Source organism: Anopheles cruzii, chromosome 2, assembly GCF_943734635.1.
Source record: "Anopheles cruzii chromosome 2, idAnoCruzAS_RS32_06, whole genome shotgun sequence".
NCBI classification, from domain to species: domain Eukaryota; kingdom Metazoa; phylum Arthropoda; class Insecta; order Diptera; family Culicidae; genus Anopheles; species Anopheles cruzii.
In genome coordinates, this window is record NC_069144.1 from 49,360,306 (window position 1) to 49,373,608 (window position 13,303).

At 49.1% G+C, this 13,303-nt stretch overlaps 1 protein-coding gene across 1 annotated transcript in view; it reads left to right on the forward strand.

Annotated features, from left to right (window-relative positions):
• The first annotated feature begins 1,350 nt into the window (after positions 1–1,350).
• The window catches only part of LOC128269049 (potassium voltage-gated channel subfamily H member 8), a 23,301-nt gene continuing 11,348 nt past the window's right edge, over positions 1,351–13,303 (forward strand). The window contains exons 1-5 of the mRNA XM_053006395.1: positions 1,351–1,396; positions 10,232–10,356; positions 11,067–11,177; positions 11,245–11,364; positions 12,536–12,673. Coding sequence (XP_052862355.1) covers positions 10,281–10,356; positions 11,067–11,177; positions 11,245–11,364; positions 12,536–12,673 — 445 coding nt within the window. The 5' untranslated portion in view covers positions 1,351–1,396; positions 10,232–10,280. The remainder of the gene's footprint in view (positions 1,397–10,231; positions 10,357–11,066; positions 11,178–11,244; positions 11,365–12,535; positions 12,674–13,303) is intronic.

The following is a 13,303-nucleotide window of genomic DNA, read 5'->3' on the forward strand; positions in this document are numbered from 1 at the left end:
CCGACAGCCAGACGCTGCTGACGCGTTGCCGTTGACCAGGAGCTCTGTGCAGGGCGAGTTGGCGAGTGAGTGAGTTTGAGGTCTCCGTTCGAACGGCGCGGCCAGGTGCGCCAAATGTCTGGGCCAAGTAGTGAAGTAGCTCCATGCATGTGGTGCCAACGGAAACCGTGCTGAAGGATGATGGATCCACTGCGGATTGTCAAGCTTTTTGGAGACTTTACTTTCCCGCGCGGTTCTTGTTGCATTGTGCACACAATGCATCTCTGTCTGTGTGTATCCGAGTGTGTGTGTGTTTGTGTACGCTTGTTTTCATCACCAAGATGGTCCGCTTCCGTCGGTTGCCGAGAAGACGAGAAAAAGTCGAGAACGGAGAACCGTGCAAAAAGGAACGCATTCAAAGCGGGGTGGCGGGTGGTAGTGACTGGCTGGCTGGCTGGAAAATTGCCCAGCAATCTGCTGATCCGCAGACCGAGCAGAGCAGAGGCAGAGTGGTTGGAATCGGGAGTGTTGAGAGTGTTTTTAAATATACATAAGGTGAACTGTTTGCCGTTGGCGAGGACGTCAGCTCCGGCTCCCGCTGCCTGGCTGCCCCCAGGCCCAGGCGGATGGGGTTGGAAACAATGGATGCGGGAGGAGACTCGTGGGTGGTGCGGTGCGGTCTGCCGTAACCGGTGTTCACTGGAGGAAAATCGGGTAAAGTATAAATAGTGCAAAGAGAGTGCCGCCAGCGATCGCCGCCACGTCGAGTGCCGCCTTGGTAGGCTCTAAGGACGCCAGACCTACCTCTACACACTCAAGCGGACCAGGCGGGTGTGAGTGTTTTTGGACGCTTTTTTACCCTGTTTTGTTTTAGTTCCTCAACCAACTCAACCCTTCGGCAGGAGGTTTGTGGCAGACGTAGTCTTTGAACGCGCGCGCGAATTTCTGGCGAGCGTTTCCTGGACGGAGCGCTGCATCCAAGGACTACTTTGCAATGGGGCATGTGGCCTCCTTTCGCTTACGCGGAGAGCCAGAATGAGACAGACAGTCGAATGACCTTGCGCCATGCGCCTGCAATATAACGTTTACTTATCGCTTACCCTATCTGGTGCCATCCATACAGAGAACCCGTCCGAAACTCCGGGGTAGTGTGTCCTTGTTCCGGTTATATTCAAAGCGTGGTTGGCCCGCGGATTGCGTAGAGTGAGCGAGCGAGCGGGCGAGTGAAAAAGTATCAATTTAGTGCATTGCCGGGTTTCCGGTCGTGATCGGTCAGCTCAACACATCGTGCCGACTCTCGACTCCCGTCGGCTGCTGCACACCAACCCAACCTGGCCAGGATGCTAGGATCCGTGTGACTTTCTGCTGTGTCCTTACGGTAACCTCGTGCTCGGCACCTGCCCTGGGTGCGCCAAAGGTGAGTAGCAATTTTCTGATTGACTTCTCAATTTCTCGACGTCGTCGTCCTCGTTTGCCTCGTTCCTGGAGTTCGAGTTCGTTAGTTCTTCTCACTCTCGCGCCTGCTATCTGTTGCGACTTAGCTCAGCAGCGACTTGCTACTTAATGATTCCCTATCATCCCTGATCTCTTCCGTTGTGCGTCCGATCTGTACATCGGTCCCGACGTTACTCCCCATTACCTTTTCGGTTGCGGCCGGAGTTCGTTTTGAAATATTTCCCTCAGCCTCCGTGTGCCAAATCCGTTTTAATCCAGCTTTAATGGACCCACCGACCTACGGGCAGGGATCGGTCGGACAACGTTGCGGCCTGGAAGGACTAAGGAGAGCGTCGATATTGCTGCTGCGAAAAAAAGGGCCAAAAAAGTGAAGCACGGACTATCGGTGAATGAGGTGGGATTTCAAAAGATGTCACAAACAGTTTGGGCATCGGGACAGTTTGTGCTAGTTTACACTCTTCACGATTGATATGCACAAGAGGAAAAACTGATATTAAACGTCCTCAAAGATAGATATCATCGATACAGGCATATTTTTCCTGTATCATATATTGATTACTACGCTTCGTCGAGCTTCGTATTGAAGCAAATGTTACAAAAAAAATGTTAATGTTGGTAAAGAACGGGAATGTTTGTGTTGAAAAACACGGTTCACTCGACAAAAACGGCAACGAAAAACACGCTCCGGAAGTATTTTGCCAACGATCATTTGTTTACTTGGGTCAAGATTTGAACAAACTCTTCGCCTACTTCCGGTCCTGGAGGCGTAGCCATTTTGGTTCAATCGATTTTGAGCCAAGCCACGCAACAGAACGCAGAGGGACGTCAGTTATTGATTGGCGAACGATACGATTATTTATGGCGCACAGATGGACTCTATTACTCTGTTTGGCCAAATTAACGTTACTGGCTTCGTATTGCTTTAAATTCGGGGGTTCGGCGGGGTTCGAAATGTGTCATTTTTTTCGGAACACATAAATTTGGTGTCCAGGTTTTTCGGTCCAGGCCAATAACCGGGGGAGATATGCCGTGAGTGCACCGTAGTAAAGCTCCACATTTAATTTATGTTGGCATGGAGAACAATAAAATGCTTTATGCGGACCACCCCCCCACGCGGGGGCCGTATGGGGATCCGCTTTAAGAACAGCACGTACGGAGGAGCGTACCGGAACCAAATGGTGCGTTACGTCGTCAATCTTGAGAAGCGGTAGAACGAACACGAAGAATCGATTCGGGTCTGTTTGTGGTACGGCCCGTGGCCTGCTTGATGTGTTTTCCATCCGCCATCGCCATCGGGTTTCCGTGGGAAACGAAGTTGACGAGACGAGCTCGGCGAGGTGCATTACGGGTGCGTGGCCTGCTGTTGCGAGATTGTTGAGATTCGATCTTCCCGCCGGGGATCGCGGTGATAGCGAGCCTCGGGACCACTGGGAACCGAAACTTTTGAAACCCCCGGTGGACGCACGGCCTTCAAATTGCTTGTTGTTTTTTTTCGGCCCAAGTACCCATCAGGTGACGGTAAACATCTGAACGTCCCGGACTTTTAAAGGAGACCAGTACATACGGAGCGGTGCGGAGCGCTCGACTGGAGATTGCAGAATGAAGTGAAACGCGGTTTCGTAACCGCTGGTCGTTTTTCGCTGAAACCAAGGGTCGCAAGCTGGTGCCCGAACTTGGAAGGTCGAATTTTCCCGGACCACCACCGCCCCCGGGGGGGTTTAATGTGGCTCGGGAAATTGAATAGGTGCCTGCCGTGCCGGGGCGACTGCGTTGAAAGCGAAAAGAAACTCCTGATCCCAGACATGGGCAGGCAGGGGCGCAGACTGGTCGTTTCGGGTTTTGGGGTGGCGTGCCATAAATTTGAGCCTCGGTAATGTTCCCTCCAACAGGTGGTTCGTTATTGGCCGAGCGAAAGTTTGAAATTATGTTCCGCGTGGTCCCTTCCCTCGTGGCAGTCCGTAGTTAACGCGATGGTGTCCCGCGTGCCACGTCCGACGTGTATTATCAAATCGATTTAACGAGCCTAATTTATACATTTTCGATGTTTTCTTAACGCTTTTCGCACGCCACTTGCTGATGGGGCGTTAATGGAACAAGATATTGACGCCACAGATTTAATTTCTTTGTACCCCACCGGGAACGGAAACAGTTGCTCACGTCCTTTAATTCCCGGCACACCCGGCGATTTAAGTGATAGCCCGGTTATTGAGTCGGTTCGGGTTGAGCTCTGAAGCGAGCTTGGTTGTTGATTGGCTTGGTCTGCGGTCTCTGCCAGAACCGCGCTGGCTGGCCGCAGCCATTTAGATCCCGAAAGGTTGCGCCCGGGTGCGGTGCAACTTTTTGGTTGATTGCGAAAGTTTTTCTCGGTCTGCGATCAATTTTTGATCGTGCGCACCAACTTTCCAATTATCCATGGGGCCCTGCCGAGCCACGGTTCCACTGGTCGGATCGCGGCACCGTGGCAAGTTTGGGGCAAAGAAATACGATCCCTCTCCCGGTACTGGCAGAGAAAGGCACAGCAGGTCACAAACACGTAGGATTCTATAGATATATATATTAGAGGGATCTTTACCGGGCCACCGTCTTTTCGTTTTTGTTGATTGGCCTCCGGAACGTGCTTTCGCTATCCTGGTGGGGAGCATTTTCAATCTCGATTGGATGAAATATTGGATACCGTTTTTGAGTCAGTCATGCAGAAGGATGTTCTCGTTCTGTGCACCGTGCAGCTAAACTAGGGAACCGCACGGAACCCTGTGCCACTGTGCCATCGAATGAGTCCTTGGTTTCGTAGGGTTTCTGTCGGACGAACCGGAGGGGGGCTTGCTTTCTATGCCCGATCGGCACGAAAGAACGGCCATTTTTACATCGGATGGCCATTTTTTCCATACCACAACACAGGCTTAGCCATGCATGCCACCGAACCGTCTTTACCGGCTGACAGGCTCAGCTGAGAGTGCTCCAGCTCTAGCATCGAGCTTTTCCGGACGGAATAGGACAGATAGAATCGGAAAATTCTAGTGTGTAGGTGACACCCGGGATAATAATAATTTTTATTTCATTGCATGTGAAAAGATGGCAAAAGTGAGAAAACCTGCCATCAAAATTCAGTAAATGGGTTGAGCTATGTGTAAAGTAACTAATCGGAAACTAACGGACAGTGTAAATCTCTAAATTAAAGAGATCAGCCGTCCTATCAGCTGTTTTATGTTTGAGAACTGGATCTGATTTTCAGTTCACAATAAAGTTCGGGTGAGTTCGAGCAATTCCTTAACCTATAGCCAATTAGTGAATATTAATTATTGCTAACCTTCACAGTCGCAGAAGTGGAATCAATTTAGTACTTTACCAACTTCACTAACATCAAACTTTGCGCACGATCCATTTGCGTACAGTGTCAAGCGCGAAACTGCTTCCCAAACTGTTCCATTTAAACGGTTGGCCTCGTGTCCGGTTAGCCTAACCGTCACTTAGTTAGTAAATATAACTTGCATTCCCTCAGCACGACAAATCTACTTTGCGAAACTTCTAACGAATCGAATCGTGCTCCCGCGGTCCGTGTCCGGGCGGATCAGAGCCAAATCCCTGGAGATGGCTCCTGGCCTTAGGGGGGGTGGGCAGTTTCGTCTAACACGCACACGGCCAGGGAATTGACAGAGGCGAAAGAAACTTTCATCTGTGGCCGCAGGGCGGGAAACTAGAATCGGAAACGGGTGATAAATGGCGATGAAAGCCATCTTTCAGTGGCTGCCAAGATGTTTCGCGCCGCCGGAAATGAATTCAACGGAATGCTTAACTAGTCCGTTGCTCGGTGCGGCGCACCTAGCACCGAGCGGGTTGTATCAACGAGAGAGGTTAATTTAATTTACAGTGAGTCGAAGGAAATGAATCTTCTTCCGAAAACGGCAACTCACTGGCCAGAAATGGAACATGGACCGATGTGTTGCAAGCTCCAGCGGTTCGTTCCTTCACCCGGCTTGGGCATCCTTATTAGTGCCGCGCAGAGTAGCCATAGAGGAGCTCCGTCGTGTGTATCGGAGACATATTCACGAGGTTCCGGAGAAGAAAGATAAGCATACTGCAATGGGCATCCAACACGTATGGCGGACGTGATGCAGCCTAGGTTTTCCGGATGCTCCGTCGGTGGTCGGGAAACTTACACGTGTGTGTGTGTGTGTGTGTGGAGATGCAATGAGCTCGCACCATCATTATGGTGCCCATTTCAGCAGACGGCCAAGTGCTTCGCCAATATGCCGCAGAAAGTGTGCTTCCAACGTTCGAATGACGGATTGAATTAAACTTTTCCGTTTCGACGCAACGGTTGCTACGAGGCCACCGAAAAGGCCAACCGGAACGGTGGAACTTACTGTGGAGTTGGAGCATGAAATTGTATATTAGTAGCGGGCCCAAAAATGGATACACCGTGGGCCGTGCGCCGCCCCGCTAGCGGACGAAGTGAGGACACTCTATTTCGGCAAAGAAGTGGTCGGCCAATTTTCCTACCGAAACATAAATTGTATTTGTACGTCCGGCGAAAGCTGGGTTGTGGAATGCAGGATGAACGTTCAACAGTTGATGGCCGGCCGCACGTCATGCGCCAAAGAAGGATTTGACCATTTATTTGTTTTAAAAATTCTAGAAATTTTCATTTCCATTTATTGTCGATTTAGTGATCAATTAAGAAATGAGTGCAAAACACGGTAACCAAGTTTTCTAACACCTTTGCCTAACACAAACCGCAGTGCCGCATCGAAATTGGAAACATTCCTGTTGATGATAAAAATATTATTTTGCCGTTGTTAGCCGTCGTTGGGTTCAGTTCGGGCGGCTCACTTTGTTTCTCTTTCCGCAGTGATGGTCGCCCCCGGGGCGGAATTGAGCCGGTGCCGGTGTGGTTTCAGTGGAATTTCCAATCAATTTCATATCTCGTTACGTCCCAATACTCGATGCGATTATCTTCCCTGTCGTGGGGCTTGGGGGTGAAACCACGCAGAGTACTGCCACCGAACCGGTTCGGCTGTTCCGGCAACCCAGCAGAGAGATCAAATTTTTGGGTACAACTTCAAGTACAAAAGAGCAACATTCGGGCGTGCACCGTGGGAGTGGAAGACGCTGGGCGTTTAGGCGTTTGTTTGGGTTATGCTGGAAAAAGAAAGCCTAGCGACCCCGATACACACTGGTCAATGCTCGATTTCTAACCCTTTTTCGGCCCCACAAAACGGAAAACTAAGCCGGGATGGCTTTTCGGGATTGTGTCGAAGAAAGTGCCGAACGGTTTACAACAGTGTCTGGGTGTCCACCTTAAAGGCGCTACGAAATGAAGCTTTAAATAGTGTCTGCTTTGCTCCTGAACAGCATATTTGAAAGAAGTTTGTGTTGGAAAAGTACAACTTAATGTAATGTGATGCACGTGGCGAAGGGTATAACATCACCATAAGTCAATCATCGACCGGTTGTGCGATGTTCAGCTGTGTGTTTCGATCCGAACCCATCTTCATACACATTTGAATGAGGTAAAACCAACGGAGCAACGAACAACAGCTACAGATACCCGGGAATGGCACGTATGATGGCCCCCGACCGACTTGCCGTTTGCGAAGTTTCGTAATCTCTGAATGAAATAAGAAAAATGGCATCCAATGGTGGTACGCTTCCGGGAAGAGGCGAAGATGCGTAATCCAATCTACATGTTTCGTATTTCGATTTTCCGTTCGAGTCCCGGGTTGCCTCCCGGCGCTTAAAGCGCTCATGTTGCCCCGTGTTTCGAGCCTTCGCCGTGAGCAGTGAAAGTTCTACATAGTACATAGTTCCTGTTTTATCCTGCGGATAAAGTTGGCTTAAACCGGCAAAGCAAGACGGTGCCCGGCTTCGAAACAACTCCATAAGTCATTTAAATAAGCTGTCACGGGTTAATAGAGAATCGGTGAGGCGGGGATCTCTTTAAACAAAAGGCCCTTTAAAAACGGACTTCTCGCCCCGTTTGGCCGTGTTGGCCGCATCAATCACACGTTGCCTTTGGGGGTGAGAAAACGAAGCGTATTTGCGATATGTCAATCAATTTTTGACACATTTCGGTGATGGAACACACGCAACTGGGGGCCACGTCGGGCGAAAGGCTTTACATCTTAATGAATTTCTGGTTTGATAGATGGAACTTCGGTTGCGTACACGATTTGCTTACGGTGCCTCGGTTTCGTGGTGGATAACCTTCGTGGATAAAATGACGAAAATGTTGATTAAAATAAATGTTACAACAGCCTCCAGGTCAGAACCTTCGCTATAGAACATGTAACCTATCGTATCCATCGAAAGTATATTTTATCTGTTATCTCCAACTTAAAAACATCTGTAAAGTATAAAGTGCAAACTCAGTAATGTTGCGGGAAAATAGGGAAATGATTATCCAAAAGCGGACCTAGCGGAGAATAATAGTCTGTTCACTAATCTGCTAAGCGAGGTGCTGCCCAGAGAAATGACTCGCAAAATTGCACCCTTTTTAAAAATAAACATAATCAGCGCCCGGCGCGCACCATTCCGTGGCGGACGGTTCCATGCCGGAGCAAACTCCCACTTGTTGCATCTATGTTTAACACCGTTCGCTCCGCGCCACTGCGCCTTTGCGCCACATAGTGGAGCGATGGAGTACATAAGGAAGGGTTTTCGTGACAAGGGATTGCCCGTCCGTCAACGGACCGCTTCGGGTAAGTTAGCGTTTCGATACAACAGGTCTCTGTTCCTGCTCCTGTGACCGTACGCTCCGCTAGGTGATGCTCAAAGGGGCAGTGCTAATAAAATGAGAAGAAAACTAACGGCCACACTGCACGTGCTGTGGTCCGATGGGCGGGCTATCGGTCAGCGTGTTGATCGGGTAATATTTATGTTTCCTCGAAGATCTTTGCCCTGCACTCGAGCCAGGTCTTGGCTAAACCAATCAAACCATCACCCACTCCGGTACGGCCGACCAGATACAAGACTGTGTGGTGTTGGTGGGAAAGGAACAGCATCCCACACACGCATTAGCCCAAGCCATGGGTCGCAAGCCTCGGGCTGTGATGGCTTATGCTGTCCGGTCGTTGTAAAAATTAAAACATTCAACTCCGCATCCGCACCAACCGGAAGTCGTGCCGTAGCCGATCTCGAGATGGCGGTATCGGATTGGGTGATAAAAAAGAGAAATTAGTTAGCAAACCCTAGCCGAGGCCGAGGAGGAGTCGTTGCCATAATCGACCCGCGTGAAGCAACACTGAGCAGTGCGGCCACCTCCAGTCCACGCTTCGGGCGGCCCTTAATCTTCGGCGCCGGGCGTGGGCTGGACGCATGTTTACACAATCAATATGCTAGGCAGGTAGGAAGGAATGGCATAAACAAAGCGCACCCGGCACCTCCCGGGCTCAGCTCCGGTCTCTTCTCCGAGTCTAGGAGTCTGCCATATCGTGCGCATCCTAGAACTGTAAATTTCGACCAAAAAAAGGGTACCGATAAAATGAAGTTATTTAACTCGTAGGTTTCGAAAGGGGCCACAATATGTCATCGCATCGTGTCCGTGCCATCGAGCTAGTTTATGACGCCTGTCAAATTATAGGCACCAAATGTGGTCCGACCTTCAGATCGGAACCGGGACAAGAAGGAAATTTTACAACAAGACATAACATTCTGGGGCAAATTGTTGCAAAACTTCCACAAACTAAACCCTGCTGAAACACCTACCAGATACTCCCATCTCTGGGCTCCACGGGGATGGCCACTGATGGTCTGGATATCGTCATTCGATGCAGGAAAAGAGCGCGAACAGATGGTGTCGCCGTTATTGGGCAATGTAAAAATGGCTAATCTACGTCATCTTTATCGATGGCAACCCATAGGTCTCGTGCCATGCGGGTGATTTAAGACCGAATCAGATGATTTACCTAGCGTATAGTCGCGACCTTCACCGACGTTAGACGCGATAAGCGATGTTTTCGACGCAGTTCTGATGCCTTCTTGACACAGTACCGATTGTAGCTGGCCAGGAGTGCTGGATACTCGAATTCAACTTCGGGTTCCGGAGGCATTCCGAACACTGACTCGACAAACTGCGCGTTCGGCGTTACACGCCAGTCGTCGTCGTCGTTGTTGATGGTCACTTTTTTTGGCTGGGATGGTGGTGTGTTATCTAATCGTCTGCTGCCGTGCTTCGAGCGGTGGATAGTGATTAGTCACACTTCGGGTGGGCTCGAAGCGATGCGCGGCCAGTCCCCGGGGGCCAGTTTGGCCGGGTACCCGGATGGTGTAAATTGATGCTCCACCCAGCGGCATCGGCGTGTGGGGCGGATGGGCCATGTTTGTGCACTGATAGTGGTCCGATAGCGATAGTTTGCTTACGTTTTTATTTTCACGTTTTATGCCGCCTGCCGCGTGCTCACCATTTTACTCATCCCAGCGAGAGATTCATGGCCAGCAGCATATCGAACGGGTATTTATCGATTCCGGCTTGGACCCATGTTTTGATTCGCCCGCCCGTCGTCGGCTCGAAATCGTACGCCGCTGTCCCGTAAATATTTGCTAAAATCAGCATGCAACGCCATACTCGTGTCGTTTACGGTGTGCTCACTCGGCCCATGTTCCCTCCCGGGGGTGCCTGCTACCCCGTGCGTTTCCTGCTCTGCTAAGTAGTGTGTCATAATTTTGTTTGTGCACCGATTATGCTCCAGCGTGGTGTGCAAAATTGGTAATGTTTGATATTGTTGTTGCTTCCTGCTAGGTTCTTTTTTACGCCCCGATTTTCCGCTTCTCGCTGAACGCTCTCTGCTTCCCTTTTCAGGCCCAGCTGCTCGCGAAGCGCAACCGGAAAGCACCCAAACACAGCCCAAATGCCGGCCCGGAAGGGGCTTCTGGCGCCCCAGAACACCTTCCTCGACACTATTGCGACCCGTTTCGATGGCACGCGTAAGTAGACAGTTTAATTAAGGAGGCATTAGCATTTCAGAACTTACTTAAGTGCCCACGGTTGGGGCGAATGTCGCGTGCCGGCAAGCAATTTCGTCGCCTTTCGCTTGCCTGTCCCAGGCGGGCGGAAAATGGGCCGATGTTCCGGTTGAAGTCGCACCTTGTTCACATTTTCACAATTTGCGCCACCTCCCCGCGTTCGGTATCGTTTGAAAAGCCGACCGAAAAGGAAACCCGCTGGGCACAGTGGAAGTGTAATGCAGGAAAACTGGTTGCGAGAAAATTAATTGGGAGTTCACGCGAGCGACGCGGCTTTCTTACGGGAGCACCGAGGAAAGTCACACATCCGTGCGCCTTTTTTCACATTTTGACTGTGCCGACGGAACGGAATTTTCGTTCCTACCATTTGGCTTGACACGGTAGCTTATGCGCGTCTTAAATTTGTGGGCGACTAATTTAAAATGAACAATAAATCAAACTCCATGGATGGTTCAATAATTGTTATGTGGCCAGGGAACGGCCCAGTAGAAACTGTCGTATGTGTTATGTGCTAATTTGAATTAATATTCGGTATCATAATCTCGAGTATGGAAAATTAGTAAGATAGTTGTTGGCACATAATGTTTACTAACTCTACTAGCGGGTTGATTTAAAATAAATGAATTTGCCCCCAACAAGTTAATGCGAAACTAACAAACCCTTCCCAACAGATTCGAATTTTGTGCTGGGAAACGCACAAGTCAACGGATACCCGATAGTGTACTGCTCCGATGGATTCGTGGAGTTGTCTGGTTTTTCGCGAGCGCAAATTATGCAGAAAGGTAATAAAATGGCACACCATCCCTGCCGGCCGGCGGCACTAAATTCTGCTCCGTTGTTCCTCGCCAGGCTGTGCCTGTCGCTTCCTTTACGGGCCCGAGACGAAGGATGAGCATAAAACTATGATCGAAACCAGCCTCGACGGAAAAGCGGAGCTGAAGTTGGAAGTTATTTTCTACAAAAAAAATGGTAAGCAACCGTTTTATGAGCATACTCGTTGCTCGTAAAAAGAAAAGATACAATCAGATTATATAATGCAAGCTCAGATCCCGGAAGCGCCCGGACGGATATTTAACCATATTTTGCAAAGCAAAACCATGTGCCAAGTATTCAATTTACTTAAAAGCAGCCCGGTTCAGTGAGAATTAAATTGCAACACGTTTACTACGTTACTCAGCAGAAGCAGAAAAACCACCCCGTGGACATGGTGCGGCGTGGGACGTTGATAAGCTAACATTCGCTGACGTATACGCCCTTCGTCTGACATTTTAATTGATGCCTTAACGATGGCTTAGGAGGGATAAATTGATGGGGATTTTTAAAGCTCACCACACAGACCACTGTGACAGCGTATCGACGAGAGTAAATACATTACCTTTATCCACTTGATTTATATTACCATTAATTTGCACTTGATTTACGGCGGCGCCGCCGCCGAATTAATAACCGACTGTCGAAGAGGAGCCGTATTGCCGCAGAAAAACCGCGGACACCCCATTAGAATTCACTGCACGTAGTTGATGTTTGGTGGTTGTCTCATTTTTCATCAACAATCCGAGTTTCGGTGCGTCGTCGTCGTTGTGGTAAGTTTACCGCAAAGTCGTTCCGAGAGAAAAAGGGCCCACCATTCATCGCTCGCTTGGGATTGCTATTACTTCGGGTACGCTTTCATCCCGGGTTAAGCTTTTACTTTCGGGTGATAATGGGACAACTGGAGCAGACACAACAAACTTGACGAGCGGCAACGTAGCGGCGATAAGTAGCGAGTGGCGCGGTATAATTTATGTGACAGATACCGGAAACATCTAAACCTTCCCTAATGAAACGCATTCTCAGCGTGGGTTCTTGAATTGTTGCTTAAAAAATGACCCTACTTTGACCCGCGCGCCCGGCACAGCTAGAAATCGTGCGACGCAGGACGAAGGAGATGAATGCAATTAAATATTTTTATCCTCTCCAGGACAGCCTTCGCCGGCCCCTTCGTGTTTAGAATGTAAAAGAATGGTTTGGCAACAGAACAAACATAAAAAGTATTAACGCGGAGTTGTATACATTTTGTTCTCTTTTCCGGCGCCAACGAATAAACTAACGAACCCAACAACGGCAAAAAACAAACCCCCCAAACAACGTCGCCATGAAGGCACTCCGTTCTGGTGTTTGCTGGATATTGTGCCCATCAAAAATGAGAAACGTGAAGTGGTGCTGTTTTTGGCATCCCACAAGGACGTTACGACGGCCAAAATGTCGGAGATGTCGATGTCGGATGAATGTGATAGCGGTAGGTAGAGGCTAATCCCTTCATTCAACTTGACGGTTGTTCTTTTTTCATTTCCTGTATGTTTTCACCTGTTGCTGCACCTTTGACTGTTCCACCTCCGTTCGTTTGATAACTCCCGTGGCAGGAAGGCATTCTGCTTGTTAGCTGTTTGTTTTTTGGACTTAAAGTGCCTTCCTACGTACGTACTCTTCGTTGTTTGGTGTGTAGTATCATGTAGTCGTTATCAATTTGTAGGAATTCTGCTCGATATGGGTCGCGTATGAACGCTGGTGGAACTTTGCCAAACGTTTGTTAGGAACTAGTGTAGTAGTTTTTGTATTCACATTCAGTAGACATCCTAAACAAGGAGTATATCCAATGATGAAATATGGTAATGTTGAAAACGCTACGTACGCGAATACATTAACATACATTTCGAATGCATTCCTAGAACAAGTTTTACGCTCCAGGAGTAATCAAAATATTTTTTCCAATTCAAAGATGGTGTTTTTGAAGCTGTTGTTTTTTCCATTTTGCATCACACTTCTGACTCCCGCTTTCACATCGTTCTGCTGGTCTACTATCGGACAGATTGGACCGGTTTGAAAATAAGCAGACTCAATCAGCAGGAACTGAATGTATGATAAATTG